Source organism: Physeter macrocephalus, chromosome 11 (genome assembly GCF_002837175.3).
Source record: "Physeter macrocephalus isolate SW-GA chromosome 11, ASM283717v5, whole genome shotgun sequence".
Lineage (NCBI taxonomy): Eukaryota > Metazoa > Chordata > Mammalia > Artiodactyla > Physeteridae > Physeter > Physeter macrocephalus.
In genome coordinates this window covers 61,701,423-61,723,158 of record NC_041224.1, presented here as the reverse complement: position 1 = coordinate 61,723,158, position 21,736 = coordinate 61,701,423, and the positions used below count along the sequence as shown (strand labels likewise).

At 38.2% G+C, this 21,736-nt stretch overlaps 1 protein-coding gene and 1 long non-coding RNA gene across 6 annotated transcripts in view; one reads left to right on the top strand and one right to left on the bottom strand.

Moving 5' to 3' along the window:
- The window catches only part of LOC102989602 (uncharacterized), a 32,000-nt gene extending 12,306 nt beyond the window's left edge, over nt 1-19,694 (top strand). Inside the window, exons 2-4 of the long non-coding RNA XR_448632.4 lie at nt 13,408-13,522; nt 16,754-16,870; nt 19,580-19,694. This is a non-coding gene — a long non-coding RNA (uncharacterized lncRNA). The remainder of the gene's footprint in view (nt 1-13,407; nt 13,523-16,753; nt 16,871-19,579) is intronic.
- KIF23 (kinesin family member 23) overlaps nt 10,915-21,736 on the bottom strand; it is a 35,002-nt gene continuing 24,180 nt past the window's right edge. For 2 of the 5 annotated variants that reach the window (XM_007120391.4, XM_007120392.3), the window contains 13 exons: nt 20,514-20,593; nt 20,310-20,429; nt 19,961-20,087; nt 19,543-19,701; nt 18,542-18,699; nt 17,754-17,927; nt 17,292-17,471; nt 16,707-17,018; nt 13,845-14,075; nt 12,911-12,993; nt 12,647-12,725; nt 11,958-12,028; nt 10,915-11,253 (listed from right to left, as the gene is read on the bottom strand). In XM_007120391.4, coding sequence (XP_007120453.1) covers nt 11,238-11,253; nt 11,958-12,028; nt 12,647-12,725; nt 12,911-12,993; nt 13,845-14,075; nt 16,707-17,018; nt 17,292-17,471; nt 17,754-17,927; nt 18,542-18,699; nt 19,543-19,701; nt 19,961-20,087; nt 20,310-20,429; nt 20,514-20,593 — 1,790 coding nt within the window. In that variant the 3' untranslated portion in view covers nt 10,915-11,237. The remainder of the gene's footprint in view (nt 11,254-11,957; nt 12,029-12,646; nt 12,726-12,910; nt 12,994-13,844; nt 14,076-16,706; nt 17,019-17,291; nt 17,472-17,753; nt 17,928-18,541; nt 18,700-19,542; nt 19,702-19,960; nt 20,088-20,309; nt 20,430-20,513; nt 20,594-21,736) is intronic. The other 3 variants (XM_007120393.4, XM_007120394.4, XM_007120395.4) reach the window with 2 other exon arrangements.

Below are 21,736 nucleotides of genomic sequence, written 5' to 3'. Positions count from 1 at the left end.
AGTGGGGAAAGAATGTTTTTAATTCCCTCCTCATGCCATACATAATGTGAAAAGCAAAACTATAAAATTTTAGAGAAAAACATAGGAGTTTTTCTGTGATATCAGTGTATGAAAATTTTCATCAGGCACAGAACAGAAAGGAAAAGATTGATGTGTTTGATAACATTAAAATTGAAAACTATTTGGTTGGCCAAAAGGTTCATTAGTTTTTTTCCATAAGATGGCTCTAGTAGCACTTAGTTATCTTTATTCAAAACAATTTTCATTCAAAACAATTTTGTTAGATTGTATGTGACAGTTGAAATATCAGCATGCGTTTAAAAAAAGATTTACCAAAATTGGTGAATTTTTGTGTAGCCATTTTAATATTGAAGATGGAAAAAAAAAGCAACTTTTTTGGCATATTAGCCTTTATTATTTCAAGAAAGGTAAAAGCACAACTGAAACGCAAAAAGAGATTTGTGCAGTGTATGACCGAACACGTTAAAAGTGGTTTGTGAAGTTTTATGCTGGAGATTTCTCACTGGATAAAGTTCTTGGTGAAAATGAAAAATGTGTCTTTTATTTTTACTTGAAAACCGAAGGCACTTTTTGGCCAACCCAATACAAGCCAAAAGTCTGAAAAACCAAGTCTGAAAAACTGTCACAGCCAAGAAGAGCCTAAGGAAACACAATGACTAAATGTAACATGGTTTCCTGCATGGAATTTTGGGAAAGACAAAAGATATTAGGTAAAAACTAAGGAAATCTAAATACAATATGGACTTTAGTTAATATATCAATATTGGTTTATTAATTGTAACAAATATATCATATTGGTGTGTTAAAAAATAGGGGCAGCTTGTCAATCAGTGGGGCTTAACCGCTGGTTGTGGCCAGGGAAAGAAACAGAGAGCCCTGCCAAAATCACTGCCATCCCAGAGTGACTGTGCGTGCTCAAGGCTGCTCCATCTAAGAGCAACATTAGATGTTTTGCAATGTGGGGAGAAAACAGACTTCACTAAACTCATCAAGCCAATCACTAAACAAGTAAGCAAAAAGCCAGAGAACCAATACCTAGTCTTGCTACATTACCTAAAATGTCTAGTTTCCAAAGGGGAAAAAAAAGAATGCAAGACATACAAAGAAAGGAAAACCTATATGTTTGGGGAAATAGCAGGCAACAAAAACTGCCAGTGAGAACAATCACATATTAGATTTAATAAAGACCTTAAAGTAGCCATTATAAATATGTTCAAAGAACCAAAGGAAACCATGCTTAAGGAAACAAAGGAAGAAGTGTTGACAGTGTCTCATCAAATAGAGAATATAAAGAGATTATTAAAATTAATGACTTTTTCAATAAACTTCAAAAATTTTCAATAAAGATATGATTAAAAAGAAAAAAAATAGGGACAGCTAGCTGTGAGATATGTGGGAACTCTATACTATCCTCACAATTATTCTGTAAGTCTTAAACTTTTCTAAAAATTAAGTATTTATTTATTTATTTATTTGGCTGCACCAGGTCTTAGTTGCAGCATGTAGGATCTTTGTTGCAGCATGCAGGCTCTTAGTTGCGGCATGCGGGATCTAGTTCCCAGACCAGGGATTAAACCTGGGCCCCCTACATTGGGAGCGTGGAGGGAAGTCCACCAGGGAAGTCCCTTAAGTTTTTTTTAAAAAAATACTATAACCAAAGTGGGAAAAGAAAGATTGGGAGAAGATATGAGGCTCAGAGTACCCAAAGGATATATAAAGTTCTACAAACCAGTAAGAGAAGACTAAAAACTAGTCCTGTTTTGTAAAACATCAAAAATTATCAGGTAAAATTGACTAGGGCTAAGAAAATTTTAGTTAAACTATAAAAATGAGTCACAGTCATTAGCAAAGTAGTTAACACCTTTGATGTCAGACTTGGGTTTAAAAATCAGCTCCATCATTTATGACTTTGGGGGGGGTCCTTGAGCAGGTCATTAACTCTTTCCATCTATTTCTTCACCTGTAAATGATAACACCTTTACAGGGCATCAGAGACTGAGCACCCAGTTAACCACAGCTATTCTTCATGACTGTTTAAGAACTATTTAAGCAAAACATCACTGCCTGTGCATTTCCCTTTATTTTGTGTAGTTCAGGGGCTTACTAGATTCAACATACTGTTCAGACAAATTCTACTACCCCACGTTCCCGTATCATAGTAAAAACTTCCTGTTAAGATGTATTTCACAGGAATTCCCTGGCGGTCCAGTGGTTAGGACTCCACACTTCTGCTGGGGACCTGGGTTTGATCCCTGGTCAGGGAACTGAGATCCCAAAAGCTACGTGGAGTGACCAAAAAAATAAAAAGTATTTCAAAAGACTAAGCAATAGGATATTTAAAAAAAATAAAAATAGTCAAGAAATAGAAAGATGAAATACAGTAGCATCTGTTGAGAGAGGTGCTCTGAAGCATTCTAGAAACACACCTATGACACTGCTTACTACTATACTATTAGTGACAAGAAAGTGGATTTTGTCTTTTTCCTTAACCTTTGGATCTGCGTTTGGCTAGGACTAATATCATGCCTTCACTATTAATAAAAAACAGATAAACTATAATTTTAGTAATAAAAAAGTCCAGCCTCAAAAAAAAATACTAAGAGAAAAATGTATGTTCACCCAGATAAGAATGGATATTTCGCCATGATGTTCAATAGTACTTCTAATTTATGTTGTCCCCAAACCTTGTTTTTTGTTGAAATGTCTAGAAAAGCATACTTAATACATATATATTATGGTTGTCAGGCAATTCGTTGAATTTGTGAATTCAGTGGCAAATTATTATTATTATTTTTTTTTTGCGGTACGCAGGCCTCTCACTGTTGTGGCCTCTCCTGTTGCGGAGCACAGGCTCCGGATGCGCAGGCTCGGCGGCCATGGCTCACGGGCCCAGCCGCTCCACGGCATGTGGGATCTTCCCGGACTGGAGCACGAACCCGTGTCCCCTGCATCGGCAGGCAAACTCTCAACCACTGCGCCACCAGGGAAGCCCCAGTGGCAAATTGTTTTATATTATCTAGTGCTTGCTTTTTTTTACAATTGCAAAAATGTACTTTTCATTTTTTATGAAATATATTTGATATATAACGTAATTTTAAGGTGTTCAACACCTTATAATGTATAGTTAGATTATTTATATATTATAATATTGCCATTGTAGCAATACTTAGCACCTCTATCACATTTCATAATTATTCTTTTTACTAGTTGGAATAATCAAGCACTAGTCTCTTAGGAAGTTTGATGTTTATAATACCGTATTGTCTATATTCACTGTACTGTGCATTATATTTCTAGGGCTTATTTATACTTGTTGCAAGTAAACTTAACATCTTTCCTGTCCTCCCACCTCCTATCCCCAAGTAACCACCATATTACTCTCGAGTTTTACAAGTTTGGCTTTTTAAAATTCCACATATAAGTGACATCAGACAGTACTTGTCTAACTTATCTCACTTAGCAAAATGTGCTCAGGGTTTATCCATGTTGTCTCAAATGGCAAGATTTTATTCCTTTTTATAGTTGAATAATATTCCATTGTTATTATATATAACACATTTTCTTTGTCCATTCATTCGTTGGTGGACACTTAGGTTGTTTCCATGTCTTGGCTCTTGTAAATAATGCTGCAGTGAACATGGGGGTGTAGATATCTTTTCAAGGTAGCATTTTCGTTGTCTTCAGATAGATACCTAGAAGTACTTATGTATTATTTATCTTTGATGTCTGGATCATATGGTGGTTCTACTTTTAATTTTTTGAGGAACCTCCATACTGTTTTCCATAGTGCCTGCACCATTTGCATTCCCACTGACAGTGCGTAAGGGTTCCCTTTTCTTCACATCCTTGCCAGCACTTGTTATCTCTTGTCTTCTTGATGATTGCCATTCTTAACAGGCATGAGGTGATAGCTCACTGTGATTTTAATTCACATTTCCCTGATGATTAGTGATATTGAGCATCTTTTCATGAACCCATTGGCCATTTGAAAGTATTCTTTGAAAAAAATGTCTGTTTAGTTCTTCTACTCACTTTTTAATCAGATTGGGGTTTTTTGTTTGTTTTCCTGATATTGAGTTGTATGAGTTTTTTAAAATATATTTTGGATATTAACCCTTTATCTGACACATAGTTTGTAAAAATTTTCTCTCATTTTGTAGGTTGCCTTTTCATTTTGTTAATTGTACCTTACTGCGCAAAAGCTTTTAAGCTTGATGTACTCCCATTTGTTGATTGTTGATTTTTGCTTTTGTTGTTTGTACTTTTGTTGTCATATCCAAAAAAATCAATGCCAAAACCAATGTTGAGAAACTTCTTCCATATGTTTCATTCTAGGAGTTTTATAGTATCAGATCTTATGTTTGAGTCTGTGATACATTTTGAGTTAACTTTTGTGAGTGGTGTAAGGTATGGGTTTAATTTCATTGCTAGACATATGTTAATCCAGTTTCCCAGCACCATTTGTTGAAGAAACTGTCTTCTCCACTTTGGGTGCTCTTGGCTCCCTTGTTGAATATTAGTTGACCATATAGGCTGGGGTTAATTCTGGGCTCTTTATTCTGTTCTTGGTCTGTGTGTCTATTTTTGTGCCAGTACCATACTGTTTTTATTACTGTAGCTTTGTAGTATAGTTTGAAATCAGGACGTGTGTGATACCTCCAGCTTTGTTCTTTTTCTTCAGGATTACTTTGGCTATTTGGGGCCTTTTGTGGTTCCATACAAATTTTAGGATATTTTTTCTATTTCTGTGAAGAATACTGTTGATATTTTGATGGGGATTGCATTGAATCTATAGATAGTTTTGAGTATTATAGACATTTTAGCAATATTAATTCTTCTGATCCATGAGCACAGATATTTTTCTATTTGTTGTGTCTTCTTTGATTTCTTTCAACAGTCATAATTTTTGTTGTACATATCTCTCACTTCCTTGGTTAAATTTATTCCTGGGACTTACCTGGTAGTCCAGTGGTTAAGACTGTGCACGTCCACTGCAGGGGGTGTGGGTTTGATTCCTGCTCAGGGAACTAAGATCCCACATGCCACGAGGCACAACCAAAAAAATTTTAAAAAGACAAGAAAATTACTCCTAAGTATGTTATTGTTTCGATGCTATTGCAAATGGGATAGTTTCATTTCTTTTTCATATGTTTTCTCCTTAGTGTATAGAAATGCAACTTATTTCTGTATGTTGATGTTGTATCCTGCAACTTTACTGACACTATTGATTAGTTCCAACAGTTTTTTAGTAGAGTCTTTGGGATTATCTTAATACAGGATCATATCACCTGCATTTCTGTATACAGGAGGAGTAACTTATTCTTCCCCAATTTAGATGCCTTTTATTTCTTTGTCTTGCCTAGTTACACTAGCTAGGGCTTCCAATACTATATTGAATAAGAATGGTGATAGTGGACATCCTTGTCTTACTCCTGAGCTTAGAAGAAAAGCTTTCAATCTTTCTGAAACATTGAGTATAATGTTAGGTTTGCATTTGTTATACATGACCTTTATCAATCATGTTTAGGTATGTTTCTTCTATACCCAATCTGCTAAAGGTTTTTATCATGAAAGGATGTTGTATTTTGTCAAATGGTTTTTCTGCATCTATTGAGATGATCACGTGACTTCTATCTTTCATTTTATGAATATATATTACATTTATTGATTTGCATATGTTGAACCATCCTTGCATACAAGGCATAAATCCCACTTGGTCATGGTGTGCAATCCTTAAAAGTTCTTCAATTCAGTTTGCTGATACTTTGTTGAGACTTTTTGTTCCTATATTCATCAGGGGTATTGATCTATCATTTTCATTTCTTGTGGTGTCCTTATCTAGCTTTGGCTTCAGGGTAATGCTGGCCTCATATCAATAGAATCAGTTTGGAAGTATTACCTTCTCAAATTTTTGTAAGAGTTTGGGAAGGATTGATGTTGATTATTCTTTGAATGTTTGGTAGAATTTGCCAGTGTAGCCATCTGGTCCTGGGGTTTTCTCTGTTGGGAAGTTTATGATTACAGACGTAATCTAGTTGGCTATTATTGGTCTGTTCATATCTTCTATTTCTTCCTGATTTAGTCTTTTTTTTTTTTTTTTTTTTTTTTTTTTTTTTTGTGGTATGCGGCCCTCCTCCTGCTGTGGCCTCCCCCGTCGCGGAGCACAGGCTCCGGATGCGCAGGCCCAGCGGCCACGGCTCACAGGCCCAGCCGCTCCGCGGCATGTGGGATCCTCCCAGACCGGGGCGCGAACCCGGTTCCCCTGCATCGGCAGGCGGACGCGCAACCACTGCACCACCAGGGAAGCCCCAAGTCTTTTTTTAATTTATATTTTATATTGGAGTGTAGCTGATTAAGAATGTCGTGTTAGTTTCAAGTGTACAGCAGAGTAGTTCAGTAATACATATACATGTATCTATTCTTTTTCAAATTCTTTTCCCATTTAGGTTATTACAGAATATTGAACAGAGTTCCCTGTGCTAAACAATAGGTCCTTGTTGTTATCTGTTTTAAATATAGTAGTGTGTATATGTCAATCTCAAACTCCCAATTTATCCCTTCCCTTTGGTAACCATAAATTTGTTTTCTGAGTCTGGGAGTCTTTGTTTTGTAAATAGGTTCATTTGTATCATTTTTTTTTTTTTTTTTTTTTTTTTTTTTAGATTCTGCATGTAAACAATATCATCTGATATTTCTTTCTGGGGTTTTTAAAAATATTTATTTAGGCTGCACTGGGTCTTAGTTGCGGCATGTGGGCTCTTAGTTGAGGCATGCGTACTTCTTAGTTGCGGCATGCTGACTTCTTAGTGGCGGCATGCAGACGCTTAGTTGTGGCATGCGAACTCTTAGTTGTGACACACATGAGAGATCTAGTTCCCTGACCAGGGATCAAACCTGGGCCCCCTGCATTGGGGGCTCGTAGTCTTACCCACTGGACCACCAGGGAAGTCCCTTTCTCTGTCTGACTTACTTTACTCAGTCCATCCATGTTGCTGCAAATAGCATTATTTTCTTCTTTTCTATGGCTGAGTAATATTCCGTTGTATATATGTACACATCTTCTTTATCCATTCCTCTGTTGATGGATATTTAGGTTTCTTCCATATCCTGGCTATTGTAAATAGTGCTACAATGAACATTGGGGTGCATGTATGTTTTCAAATTACGGTTTTCTTTGGGTAGGTGCCTGGGCATGGGATTGCTGGGTCATACAGTAGTTCTATTTTTAGTTTTTTAAGGAACCTCCATACTGTTCTCCATAGTGGTTGTACCAGTTTACATTTCCACCAACAGTGTAGGAGGGTCCCCTTTTCTCTACACCCTCTCCAGCATATATTATTTGTAGATTTTTTGATGATGGCTATTCTGACCAATGTGAGGTGATGTCTCATAGTTTTGATTTGCATTCTCTAATAATAATTAGTGACGTTGAGCATCTTTTCATGTGCTTTTTGGCCATCTGTATGTCTTCTTTGGAGAAATGTCTATTTAGATCTGGGTTGTTTTTGATTGGGTTGTTTTGTTTGTTTTTGATATTGAGCTGCGTGAGCTGTTTGTATATTTTGGAGATTAATCCCTTGTCGGTAGCATCATTTACAAAGCCCATTCTGTGGGTTGTCTTTTTATTTTAAATATTTTAAATATAGCAGCGCGAATGTGTCAATCCCAAACTGCCAACTTATCCCTCCCCTTTGGTAACCAGAAGTTTATTTTTTTTAGTCTGTTTCTGTTTTGTGAATAGGTTCATTTGTATCCTTTTTTTTTTTTTTTTTTTAGATTCTGCATATAAGTGATATCATATGTTTGGAGTGATTATTGATATCACTCCTTTCTGTCTCCTTTCTTTTTTTTTTGTTTCTGTCTACCTTTGTAAAGTGGTGGTTTTCCTTAGTGATTTGCTCAGTCTTCCCCCGACTCCCGCCTTTTTTTTTTTTAATGTTTCATGCCTCGATTTTTGTTTTGTGGTTACCTTGTGGCTTATAATATATCTCATAGGTAAAATAGTCCTTTTCATGCTGTTGATAGCACCTTGTTTTCATTCACCTATAAAGATTCAACCCTTTTTACTCCTCCTCTTTTATACTTTTGATGTCCCAATTTACCTCTTTTTATGTGTACTTTTATTTGTTTTTATGTCACTAATTAGCATCATTCTGTTTCAGCTGAAGAACTCCTTTCAGCATTTCCTGCATGGCAGGTTTTGTTTGTCTGGGAAAGCCTTTATTTCTCCTTCATAGCTGAAGGTCAGCTTTGCTGGATAAAGTATTCTTGGCTGGCCGTATTTATCTTCAACACTTTGAATATGTCATTCTGCTTTCTCCTGGCCTGTAGAATTTCTGCTGATAGCCTTCTGGGGATTCCTTTGTAGGTTACTTTTATTTTTAACCCCTGGATGCCTTTAAGATTTTTTCTTTTTTTTCTTTGATTTTTGACAGTTTCATTATAGTGTGTTTTGGAGAAGGTCTTTTTGCATTGAGATAATAGGGTGTCCTGTTAGCTTCTTGGACTTTTATATCCAATTCCCTCCCCAGGCTTGGGAGATTCTCAGCTATTATTTTTTTAAATACACACTCTCTGCTCCCCTCTCCCTCTCTCCTCCTTCTGGTAGACCATTATTCTTATATTTATTTTCTTGTCATATGAGAGTTCTCGTAGGTTTTCTTCACTTTTTAAAAATCTTAGTTCTCTCTCCTCCTGAGTCATTTCTAAATTTCTACCCTCCGAGTTGCAGATTCTTTCCCAGATCTCATCTGCCTTATCTCCTAAGCTTTCTGTACATTCTTGATCTCATTCGTTGAATTCTTCAGCTCCAGAATTTGTCTGGTTCTTTTGAAAAATTTCAGTATATTTGGTAAACAACACCTTACATTCAGTAACTTTATTTCTATATATATATTTTTTAATTTATTTATTTTTGGCTGTGTTGGGTCTTCGTTTCTGTGCAAGGGCTTTCTCTAGTTGTGGCAAGCGGGGGCCACGCTTCATCGCGGTGCGCGGGCCTCTTACCATCACGGCCTCTCTTGTTGCGGAGCACAGGCTCCAGACGCGCAGGCTCAGTAATTGTGGCTCACGGGCCCAGTTGCTCCGCGGCATGTGGGATCTTCCCAGACCAGGGTGCGAACCCACGTCCCCTGCATTGGCAGGCAGATTCTCAACCACTGCGCCACCAGGGAAGCCCCATTTCTATATTCTTGAATTGCCTGAGTTTTCTTGTAGCTCAGCAAATAAATCCTTCCTCACAGCTGTTTTTAATTCTTTATCAGATCACAGTATTCTGTGCCTTTGGGTTCAGTTGCTGGAGAATTATTGTTTTTCTCATTGTGATACCATATCACTGTGATTTTTCATAGTGCTTGGTAAAACGTGCCCCTGCCATTGAGTTTGAAGTAGCACACATTTTTTTTTATTAGTTGCTTGCTTTGTTCAATACTGGCAATTAGAAACCTTGCTTTTATTCTCCAGAAGGTGGCACCATAGCTCAAGTTTTTGGTTTCTCTACCTGAGCTGGCCCTGGGGCTGTGCTAGGGAGTGCCTGTAAAAAAGCTGGCAGCAGAGTGGGTAAGTGTGGGCTCAGCACCTGTGGTTGCCCACAGCCTGGCAGGGAGATCCTCCACTGCGGGGAGCCCCCAGAGGGCCATGCATGGACCTCCTGCTGAAATCTGAGGCAGACAGCAGGGAGTGAGATACTTCAGTGCCCTTTGTTCTTGTCTCCCTCTTTCCACTTCCACTAGGCAGGGAGGTCGCTCCTGAGGAATTCGTGCTGCTGGAGAGAAACAGGTTCCTCCAGCTGTGACCAGCCAGGCAGTCCCTTAGAGACCTCAGTGAGGGAGGTGGCTGCTGTCCCTGGCAGTGGACGCCCAGTGTGCTCCTGCTCTTCCTCTCTCTGCCTCCAAACTCGTCTCCGTCCCGCTCCCCACAGTGTGCCTGGTTCTCTGTCGGGCTGGCTGGACCGCCTGTCCACCCGGTGCTGTACTCCCAGTCTAGCTTCCCCCCGCACCCACAGCGAGTGGGGCTGAGGCAGGCTCAGCAGCTCCCTTGCATCTGCAGCCCTCTCCAAGGTCCATCCACCTACGTTCCAAAGCACTTATCGATAGAAATCTTTTGGATGTTCTGGTGTAACGTACAGAGATACTTTTGTTCAGTTATGAATGACCCATTAGTTGTTCCTTTTTTTCCCCTTTTATTTTCAACTCACACTGCCATGATGCTGCCGTCACTTGCTCCTCTGCCTTATATCTATGTGTGTGAGTTGGGTATAATATCAATAATTTAAAATTTTCATACCTGGAGACCGAGTGCAGGTCCTGAAACCCTAAGTTGAATGAAGTAAAAGGAAGATTCCAAATCAAACACAGTCTGTGTGTGAAGGATTGCCCAGAGGCTGCAGTACACCGAGTGGGCTGGGAGAATATTCCTGGTTTTCAACAGAGGAAATAATAGCCCCTTTTGAAACTGTTCCTTTGCATGCTGTAACAAGTATCCTCAACGTGGTGAGAGAAATTTCTAGTGCTTTCTTTTAATTCATCCCACAAATGTGCCAGCAAGGCACAATGCTAGGTTCTGGGACTAAGTGTTAAGTTACTATCACACAACCTTGTATTTTAGTGCTTTTTATTTCAATTCTCTTGGTATATGTAAATGTCAGAAAGTACATACATACAAAATTCAGAACACCTTCCTAAAATGGTTTTAGTATTGGCCAGTCTCTGACATCTTTATTTTGAAAGTTTGAATTGTCAAATATATGTCTAAAGTGCATTCTTGCAGCTAATCAATAGCAGCATTTGTTTTGTTTATAAACCCTTAAGAAATATTGAGACAAGTAGAAAAGTCACAATAAAAAGCAAAGCGTGATCTAGATATATTCTTCCTTAATCATCCAAGACAAATACATGCATGAATTAGTTTATAAGTATACAAGAAATATACAAAAAAAATAGCATTATAAAAAAGTTCATATGGCATGAGAAAGAGGGGTCTTTCTTTGCAATTAATATTAAATATGGCAAGGTGTATAATATAAAAAGTTTGTAGAATCCTAGATATCTTTGGAGCCGTATGTTTGTGTAGGCCAGTGTATGATGACATGTCTGAGGTCTGTGGTATTCAACAAAGCTGGAGTTCTACAAGATGATTCATTCAGAAGACTCCTTCTGGCATTGCTTTGGAGAAATCAACACAAATGAAAATGTTGTTTTGTTATTGGGACTGTCATTTCATGGCTTCTTGCGCCTAAAATGAAAAAAAAAATGAAAACCAGCATTTAGTGCTGAATTTTGCAATGAATCTCTAGGAGGGCTTTGAGAGAATTCGTGTTTTATCGTTGGAAGAGTTAAAAGTCCTTCTAAGAAAGCAAATAACTTATACAATATGTTTATCTAGTATTAAATTTAAAAAAACAGAACTTTCCATCTTTATCCTATTGCATTGATTTTTCCAAACTGCCTAAGGAATACGTGTGTCAAAAATGGACCCTTGGACCTGTATAGGTAGGTATTTGAAAAGCAGTGGGTTTGTTTAATATGGGGAGAAAAATGGGCCATAAATTCTGCCATTCTGTTTTATTTTAGCAAACACTTTTTGCTGTAACGAGGAGAATTAGGAAAGAATGAATTACACGAGGAGCTGTCATCCCTGCCTCCCCTCCTTATAGGTGATCTCAGTTCAGCCTCTGAAAACTTCATGAGCACAGGCAAAAATAGGAACAAGAGCGAATGTTCTTACAGCTCTAATTGCCCTTATTCAGCACCCCTGCCCCCCGCCCCCCTGGGTTCTCAGCACTGCTACTGCCTAGCATAGTCTGCCAGTAGGGCCCAGATACTCCAATGGGCAAACAAACCACATAGGTCCTCAAAAAAAAAAAAAAGTGGTTGGTAGGGAGAAGGGCTGGTGGGGAGGGAAAACAGAGAGAAAGGCGACACGTGGTCAGTACTCACTTGGGTTGTGCGTGGTGCTGATACCCAGGCCCCAGCTGAGACCCTGCTCTCATCTCTACAGCCACAGAACACTGAGAGAAAAACCACAGAGGAAAGATCAGCTCCTCTCTGCAGTCTATTAAACAGATCTATTATTTAGATAGATTCAACCAAAGTGAAATCCAACATTGCTTTCTAGTCCAGCGCAGACACGTATGTTAAAATACCAATCAGGTACTTGAAATTTATTTGATGTGCCACAAAAATTGTGAGGTAGAAGGGTCTTTAGAGATCATCCAGGTAAATCTCATTTTCTATCAGGAAGAAGAAAGTGGCAAAGGCTAGAGCTTGGCCGGCTGACCCCCACCTTCCCATGATGTTTATGTCAATCTCTCCTCAGGAATAACAGTTCCACAGGGAAGTTCTTCTCCTGAGAAGATTCCCATCAGTTTGATGGGCATTCTTGGGTGATGCTCTCTGACTTGATTCTTGGGCCCTATCCCTCTACACTAAAAATGGGCTTTGAACTGAAGAGCTCCAGTAAAACCAGAGCAGAAATACAAATACCTTCTCAGATGTGCTGGGGACAGGCCTACAGGCTGCACTGGCCATGTGGGATCAGACCTTAGTTGTTTGTTTCAAAGAGCATGAAAAGCTACAGCTGTAGGGCTTAAAATATGACATCCCTAGCAAATACTTTTTACTCCTACCCTTGTTTCTACGTCGGTCCATTCAGACTCTGTTCCATCTGGTTGGGCAGGTGCTACTGTGGAAGATCTTCGTTTTCGACTACAGAAAAAGGGAAGACAATGCAACAGTTATTTTTTGTATCTAAGAACAGGAAATAGAAATAGGGAAATACCATATATACTCCTTCAGAGAATTGATACATTTTACAGGCTAGTCTGTTCCTCAAGAATGAGCAGCTAAGAAAATGACAGCCCTCTAAAGAAAGGAATTTGATGATCACTCACCCAGTTGGTGATTCTTGTTTCAAAGTCTCAATTTCAGTAAACTGGACGGATTGTCCACCACCCCTTGTTTTATAAACATCACCCTACAGCCGAGAGAAAAGGTCACCATTACACTTTTTATACATCCAAAGGGTAAACATATATTTCAAATTAAATTTAAGACTCCATTTTATGCAAACTCCCATCCACAAAACCAGATGGTGCTAGGACTGCTGGGTCTGTACCGTTAAAATTACTTTAAAGATTTGTGTACATACCTCTCACTAAACAAAAGAAGTCCAATGTATTGTAATTAGTAGCATTCTTAATTGCAGAAAATAACATTCCTTTTTATTCAACCTATAATTTAAAAACTACACTAGAGATCAAGAAATCTGTCAGAAATTTCTAAATGTTAGAAGGCAATATACTTTCTTCTCTGGATGTACCCCTCCTCTCATATTCAAATAACAGTACAGTTGTTTTTGTTTTTGGTTTTTTTTTGCCGCACTGTACAGCTTGTGGGATCTTAGTTCCTGGTCCAGGGATCGAACTCGGGCCCTCGGCAGTGGAAGCGCAGAGTCCTAACCACGGACTGCCAGGGAATTCCCTCAAGTGACAGTACAGTCAAAGGTAGGAGTTCTTTGTTTGGTTTACTTCTTAAGTAGGGGTTAAAACAAAATACATATTAATTAAAAGTACATAATACATCTGGAGTTCCTCTAACAAACCTGAGACTCTTAAGCCTCATTTGACAGAAAGTAGCAGATTTTGTTCCAATTTAGCAGATTCATAATCTAAGTAGTTTAGTTTTCTAACAAACAAAGAGGTTTTATCAGATACCCATTTAAGTTCCAGTTGACACTGTCTGTGTTGACACACAGGAAGAGGTAAATGGTTTTTTTTTGTTAAGCTGACTTTTTGAGTATTTTCTTCTCTTGTGTAAATTTTTTACCTTAATTAGCTTAGTTTCAATCTCCCCATCGGAGGCTAGTTCCTGGTGGGTCAGCATGTACTTCTCACACTTAGCTAGTGCCTTTTCATTTGCAACAGATACAGTGATGGCATGAGGGACATGTGGCTGCATGACTGTTTCAGTTTGCAGGTTAGAGGCAGGCTTATGATCTACCCATCTGTCTCCCGCAGAGCGTGATCGTCTGTGTCGCAGACGAACTGGTGGTGCATTCTGATCAGGTTGAAAGAGGAATCAAGAAACAAGCATAACCCAGAATTAATTTAAGGGTGCTATTAGAAGTGCAGCAGTTTTGGCTACATTAGTTGGTGACAATATCAAAACAAATGCATGAACCTTTTCGAAAGCTAAACGTTATTACTCAAGCAATTTAAATGTTCTCTTTGTATTTAAACAAAACCAACGAACATCTTTTAACACAAGGAACATCTTTTAACACCAGCTTTTGTATATGTATTATATATTCTACTAGGGAGCTTCCCTTTCAACAAAGAATGGAAGGAAAAGTTCTGGTAATGCCGCTAGTCCTTCCTGCATAGATGGTATGCAGGACAAGTAATTCATTTTGCATTCTTAATCAAAAACCAGTATTTGTGCCTGCTATTGTGTGAGGTAATCTGTTAGGTCCGTGACTATGTTAAAAGCTTCAGAAAGACCAGCAGAAGTCCTAAATATATCATAAGCCTCTAAACAAAAGAGAAAATACTCCTATATACAAACCAGGACTCTCCCCAAAGCTGATGGAGCTGTAGACTACAGAATGCTAAAGAACATCAGGTATAATGAGAACCTTGTGTATAAAATGATTAAAAGAATGTAAATAAAATACTTCTGAGTACCTTTAAAAATCTCAAAACAACTTTTTGAAAAGTTCAAAAACAATAAGAACTAGATAAAGAATATACTGTAAAATCAGCCTCTATCATACAATGAAAAACTAGATGCTTCCAGTAGAATGTTATATAACTTTAGGACAGTTAAATTTAGCACATTCAGCCTAAGGGGGAAAAAAAATCACATACAGAACATAGTTAATAGTTTCTTTGTAACTTTGCAAACATCTTTCTGTTTACAAAACTGAAAGGAAATGAAACAGTCCTTCAGAGCTGGTCAAGTATGAACATCTAATTTAAAATGGGTACGCGGAGAACTGAAATGTTTTTCCCTGTACAAGAAACAAATGAAGCACTAGTGACAAATCATGATACTAAAACATGGGCAATAGAGTTTGCCACTCTGGATGCCCAAACCTCACAACAAGCAGGAAACTTCCCATTCTTAAAGTAGCTTAATGTTGAAAAGGAAGAATGTGGCTCTCACATCCTACCATTTAGCAAAGGTGACAGATTTCTCAAACACACTTAGCAATAAATACATTCTGAAACAAGCTTTGGAAAGATGACAGTCCTTACATTCTACTATCGTTTATGAAATAAATGATATTTTAAATTTCTTCCTCACTGAAGTATTATAAATTCAGTCCACCTGACCTAATTTTTGACCAACAAACCTAGATGCACAGATACTAGCCTAAATTTTTCTCTGCTGCACTTCTAAAGAGATTTTGATTTCAAATGAAAAAGTTAAAGGACCTCTAGTAAATCCTCTTAAATATCTCATAGCCAAATTAGATATTACATTAATGTTGACCAGGCATAAGTAGGCCTTGAATAGTTTTCAGTCTATAGACTTGCATGAAATAAGGGGGATTTATTAGAGTTGATCAGAAAGACCAGCCACCATGATTTGCTCCCTAAAAAAGGTTTAAAGCAAAATCTGCAAAGAACTTAATTTAAGCGACTTTAGAATTATCCGTTGCCTTGGTAAATACCTTGTAATTCATCATCATCCCTTAATAATCAGGAATGCAGGCCACCTCAATGAAATTTTTCTGCACCCTAAATTATACAAGAAAATCTAAAGCAAATATTTACTGTAAGATTAAGTTGTTTAGAAGAAAAAAAAAATTCTTAAAGAGATATATTAAAATTTTACTAAATGTAGTAAATTCACAATATTAACTTTGTCCACTTACTCAGATTCAAAGGAAAACTTTACCTTAATCCTTAAGAAGAAAATATAGACATGAATTTGTTTAAACACCCTTGAATGAGGCAGAGCCCTTGTAAATTGAAATAAAGGCCTTGAGATTAAAAGCAATATATTGGAGATGGAAACCTTCCTTCGGCAGTTATAAAACAGCTGGCCTGGGCTCTTCAAAAAATAGTCAATGTCATGAAAATCAAAAAAGGGGAGGATGGACTATTTTATATTGAAAGAGATTAAAGAGAGATAATAACCACATATAAAGTATTCACCTTGATAGGACCAAGGTTTGAAAAAAGAAAAGCCGTTATTGGCACAACTGGGGAAATGTAAACATGAACTGTATGTTAGAAGGTACTTTTCAGGGTTAACGCTTTCTTAGGTGTGATGAAGATTGTGGTTATGTAGGACACTAAGTCTATGACTTACTGTCAAAGGCTCAAGAAAACAAAATCAGAAATGGAAAATGTGCTCTAAGACACTCAGTCACTGACTTTGTGGATGCTCATCAGTTTATGCAGCTGAAAAGCACATGTGACTCTGGGATATGCCCCACTGACCTGCTTTCACTGCACAGGAGGCAGTATTTCTGTGCCAAATGGGTTTCGGCTTTTTCAGATGAAGAGCTAGGCCTCAGTTTCAGGGTGATTTGATCTTTCAAACTAACAGAAAAATTAGACCTTGTTTATATTAGCGCTCACCCATCCTTCCGTTGAACTTTCTGAACCAAGTTAGTTAAAAAAACACAGAAGATTAAAATCTTTTGCTACAATGCTTTAAAATAATACTGGCACTAACCCTGCTGCAGTGATCCTCTTCTATTTCTATCTCATTTCTGAGTGAAGGAACCACCTCCCTGCCTTCAGTCCAGTACATCCCTCGCCTTCTGTCTGACACGATACAAGTTTTACTTTGTCCTGGCTCCTGCTGCCTACGCCTTGCAATAGATGTGACATTGAGAGGTGAGTTGTACGAAGGAATTTTCTGCTCCCATTCCGAAATACAGGAAGCTACAGAAATGCTGCTGCAAGAGTTAGAGCGCCTATGTAGCTGTGGCTGGCTCATGAGTTGCTGGCCGTTGGAAATCTGAGCAATATAGTTACTAGAAGGCTAAAAAAATTGAAGAGAAATTAATGAGCAAGACTTGAAAAAGTGAAACAATTCATTACTTTAATATTAGCACAGGAAGACATTATAATTTTTGTACTAAATTACTAATTTTTATACTAAATTTGTGTTTATACTAAATTTTAAAATATTTATAAATAGAGATTTGAGAAATACAATAATATAAAACAAAAAATTGATTCTCACAGAAATAGTCACCTAATCTGAACAAACCTCTAGTACTACTAAGTTACTACACAACTACAAATAACTTACAGGTACTGGTGATGGAGAAACAGATCTTTGAGTAGCTTTTTCTCGATCGCGCTCCCGAGAGGGTCTCTCTGGCCTTTCAGTTTTGGGTTCAATAACTATAGCCTTCAGTTGTTTCAGTTTTTCATCTTTCACCCAGAGTTTATTTTGCATCTCCAGCTGTTTGGCTGCCACTCGACGCTCCTGAAGATTATGTATGGTGATAAATAGTCTAATTCAGTTATAGCAAACAAGTGCACTAGTTTACCTGAACGCTTTACTTCCTAAAGATGACAGTTCTCCAGTTCTTCATAATGCTTATTAATTTGTTGTGACTTGTAAAGGCAAAGGAAGGAAGGAAGAGGAACTGAATAGGGGCTGCTGTGGCCACCACCACTAAAACTCTACCCCAAGTACAAGTGATTCAGAATGCTACAATTAGAGATGAATCATCCCTGACATGAGCACTGTATGAATGATACTCACACATTCTTTCTCCCACTTCATGGTTGTTTCTGTCACCATGCCTTGCAGCCTGGCTTCTAGTCTGCGCTTGTCAGAAAACTGTCGCTGAAGCTTCTGATTCTGGGTTTCCAGCTCCTGTTGCAGATTGCGCTTATCTTCTTCATAGATAGTCGTTGTTTTCTCTAAAATCTCAACCTGGGAAAGTAGACCTTTATGTTCAGCATTTGGTAGGTAAACATTTCAAGTACCTTTAAAATAATCTCTCTCATAATCTTCTTATGCAAGCATAGTTATGGAAAGAAAAATCATCATGGAGAAAGCATCTTCTTCTAAAATTTCATCTGAATTCCCACCTCCATTCCTAGAAATGAGAACTTTTCCTCACTGAAAGATGAAGTTATAACTGATTTCATGTGAAAATTACTTTTCCTGAAAATTAAGGCCTAAAATTTAATTTTTAGGCTACTTTCAGAATAGAGAACACTATATTGGTTGAGATTAGCTTCTCTGTAGAATGAATGTGTACCCCCTAAATGATCCTCAGTAAATGAGAGAACAAACATTACACAGTAAATCAAAAAGCAAGCTATAATCAAAGCTAAACTGTAAAGTCTATCTCATAAAATTAAAGAGTGTATTACCCCTTTTATTCTTTTCACTCATATTTCCTTTTCTCTGTGGGATGGGATGAAGATTAGTAAATAACCAAATGATAACTCCCAGTAAGCAGCAGCTGCAGGCCAGTATAGCAGAACGGCTAAGTCAGAGACCAGTGCTAAATATACATCCATTATAATACCAAAGCCAACCTTGTATTCTAAAGTTTTGTTTTTCTTCTCCAGTCGTTCAATTTCCGATTTCTGTCCTGAGATCACCTTTTCTTTTTCATTTAGTTTTCCTTGAATGTAGTTTTCTTTATTTAAAACAGCATTGTCAAATTCTTGCAACAAAGCTTTAAAAGTAATAGCTGAAACAAGAGCATGCAGGCCAAGTTTACTCCGATTCGAAAATAACCAATGAAATCAACTTTTATGTGATGTGGGTAAGTTGTTTTTTCAAGGCCTCAATTTCAGGGTGATTTGATCTTTCAAACAGAAAAATTAGACCTTGTTTATATTAGCGCTCACCTATCTTTCCGTTGAACTTTCTGAACCAAGTTAGTTAAAAAAACACAGAAGATTAAAATCTATTGCTACAATGCTTTAAAATAATACTGGCACTAACCCTGCTGCAGTGACCCTCTTCTATTTCTATCTCATTTCTGAGTGAAGGAACCACCTCCCTGAGGCACATTTCCTCATTTCAAAATGGGGCTTAAAATAAATGCCACTTATCTCACATTTTTCTTATGAAGATGATAAGTGTAAGTACATTCACTGAGCACTTACTATGTACACCAAGCTGTTCCTGTCCTACATGATTTTTATACATTATCATTTATCCTTACAGCACCCTCTGAAGTAGGAGCAGTTACAATCCCCATTTTGCGGATGGAAACTAGAAATAAAGGATTAAGTGATTTTCTCAAGATAGTTATTATAATGTAATACATGTTAAATGCCTCGCAAATAAGTAACTAGTAGGAACTAAAAAGTAGCTGTTATCCCTTTGATCATCACTGTTGATTTTTGAAAGGGAGAAATTCATACCCACTTTTCTCTTTTGCTTTACTTTCTTGGAATATAAAATGATGCCTTGGGGACTGCTAAGTTCAGAGACAAAATAACCCTTCCTTGAAGATTCTGTCCCACCATAGAACTCAATTCCCTGCAAATTTCTGGTGTTAAAATGACTGCAGTTTTGCCCTTACACTGTTTGTGAAACTCATCAGTCATCATTTGTCGTAGGTGATGTCGTTTCTCTAGTGCTTCAATCAACCTGGGAAGAGTATGCTCGTCATTGATATCCAAAATTTCGCAGGATGGCAAAGGTGGAAAACTCTGCAAAACCACTTCTGAAACCAGCAGTTCTGTATTGAGTTATTAAAAATAAAAAGTTAGTTACACAGGAGAAGAAAAAGTTATTCAAACAAGTTTTAACACTGTGATAAGAGCCCCAGTCAACATTGTACCTTGTTGGGCTGTCATAATACTTCCTTAAAAATGTGTTATAAAGAAGGAAAAATGAAAAAAAGGTATATAATAAATGTCACTTTGGTTCAGATTTTTTTAAAAAGAGACAGACAGACAGACTCATCAGTGGGCAAATGAGGTAACAGCAGCTCATACCATCTCCAACAGGACCTCCCCGGGCCTGGTTTCTGTATCGCCTTCCCGGCGTTAAACCACATATTGCCTTGTCTGTTGGTCTTGCTACTTCAACTTCTTGGGTCACTTCTGCAAATCTCATGACTTGCTAAGACACAAAATAAATGGGGTTTGTTTTTTTTAAACAAATAAGCGTATTCAAGTCTTTCTAAAGAAATTAGTAAATGAAACGGTAATAGATTGGTCATTAGTTCACTTCTGTAACTAATGGTTCTGTATCAGTTGAAAAAATGTTCAAAATGTTATTCTTCGCATCCGAATGGTTGTTTTCTCTATAGAAAGTCAGACTTTATAAAGGCATTAAAATTACCAAGCTTTCTTCATAATCTTCGGCCTTTGGATTCACACACACGATCAGGCGTACTTTCCCTTCCCCATCAAAGTAGTTCTTGAACAGATGGGTTAACTTTGAATCTCGATATGGAACCATCTATAAATATATTCAAATCCAAATACATAAGGCAGAAAATGCACACAAACAAAACCACACAAATGTCCAAAGGCTGCTGCTTACCTTGTTAGTTCCATACGTTTGGTTCTCTCTCAGGACCTCCATACACGTTCTTAGCGTCATTAGTGACTGATTAATGTTACCTGACAGAAGAATGTACACAGAAGACATTTGAAGACAACAGTTGAGTAGCTAGAGTGTGGTCTGTTTGCCTATGAAATCCCTACTTCATAGAACTATTAGATGGAAATTACAAATGACAGATTTTAGTGGCTTAACTTAAAGAGCTGTCCATATCTGGCAGTGTTGCAGGAGAGGGTGAGTACCGTCCTTCAGGGACTCTATCATGAAGACTCTCCACTGAATGCAACATTATGCTTCATGACCCATAAAGTTTCTTCCAAGTCTTAAATACTGTGATGTGAGAGAGTATATTAGATACAGATGTTTAATATCCTCACAATATTTTCTCTAAAGCATGACCATTTCAGGCTACAGTTGGCTCCATCCAGACACTGAAGTCTCCCCTGCACCAGGAGGAGCTCCTGTTTCTACCAGTCAAGTGTCTTAAGAGCCAACTAAATCTGTTCCCTCAATATATAAACAAGGGTTTCTTAGGCAGCATACTTGTTAGTCCTGGCCACTCATTTGAATTTCTGAGTCAAGGCAAGTCTGACAGATCTATCAAGCCAACAATACAGGAGAGCTCACCTGCATAGACCCCAGAAGTACCTGAGAATTTTTTCATCCTGAAACCTTGATTAAAGGTCTGCTGACTTCACCATGCTTTCATTCTTAGCCACCTCTCAAAACACAGAGCTTGGGCTTCCCTGGTGGTGCAGTGGTTAAGAATCTGCCTGCCAATGCAGGGGACCCGGGTTCGAGCCCTGGTCGGGGAAGATCCCACATGCCATGGAGCAACTAAGCCCATGCGCCACAACTGCTGAGCCTGTGCTCTAGAGCCCACGAGCCACAACTAGAGAAAACGCACGTGCAGCAATGAAGACCCAAAGCATCCAAAAGTAAATAAATAGGGCTTCCCTGGTGGCGCAGTGGTTAAGAGTCCACCTGCCGATGCAGGAGACACGGGTTCGTGCCCCGGTCTGGGAAGATCCCACATGCTGCGGAACGGCTGGGCCCGTGAGCCATGGCCGCTGAGCCTGCGCGTCCAGAGCCTGTGCTCCGCAACAGGAGAGTCCACAACAGTGAGAGGCCCGCATACCACAATCAGTCAATCTATCTATCTCTCTCTCTCTATATATATAGTAAAAAAACAAAACAAAAAA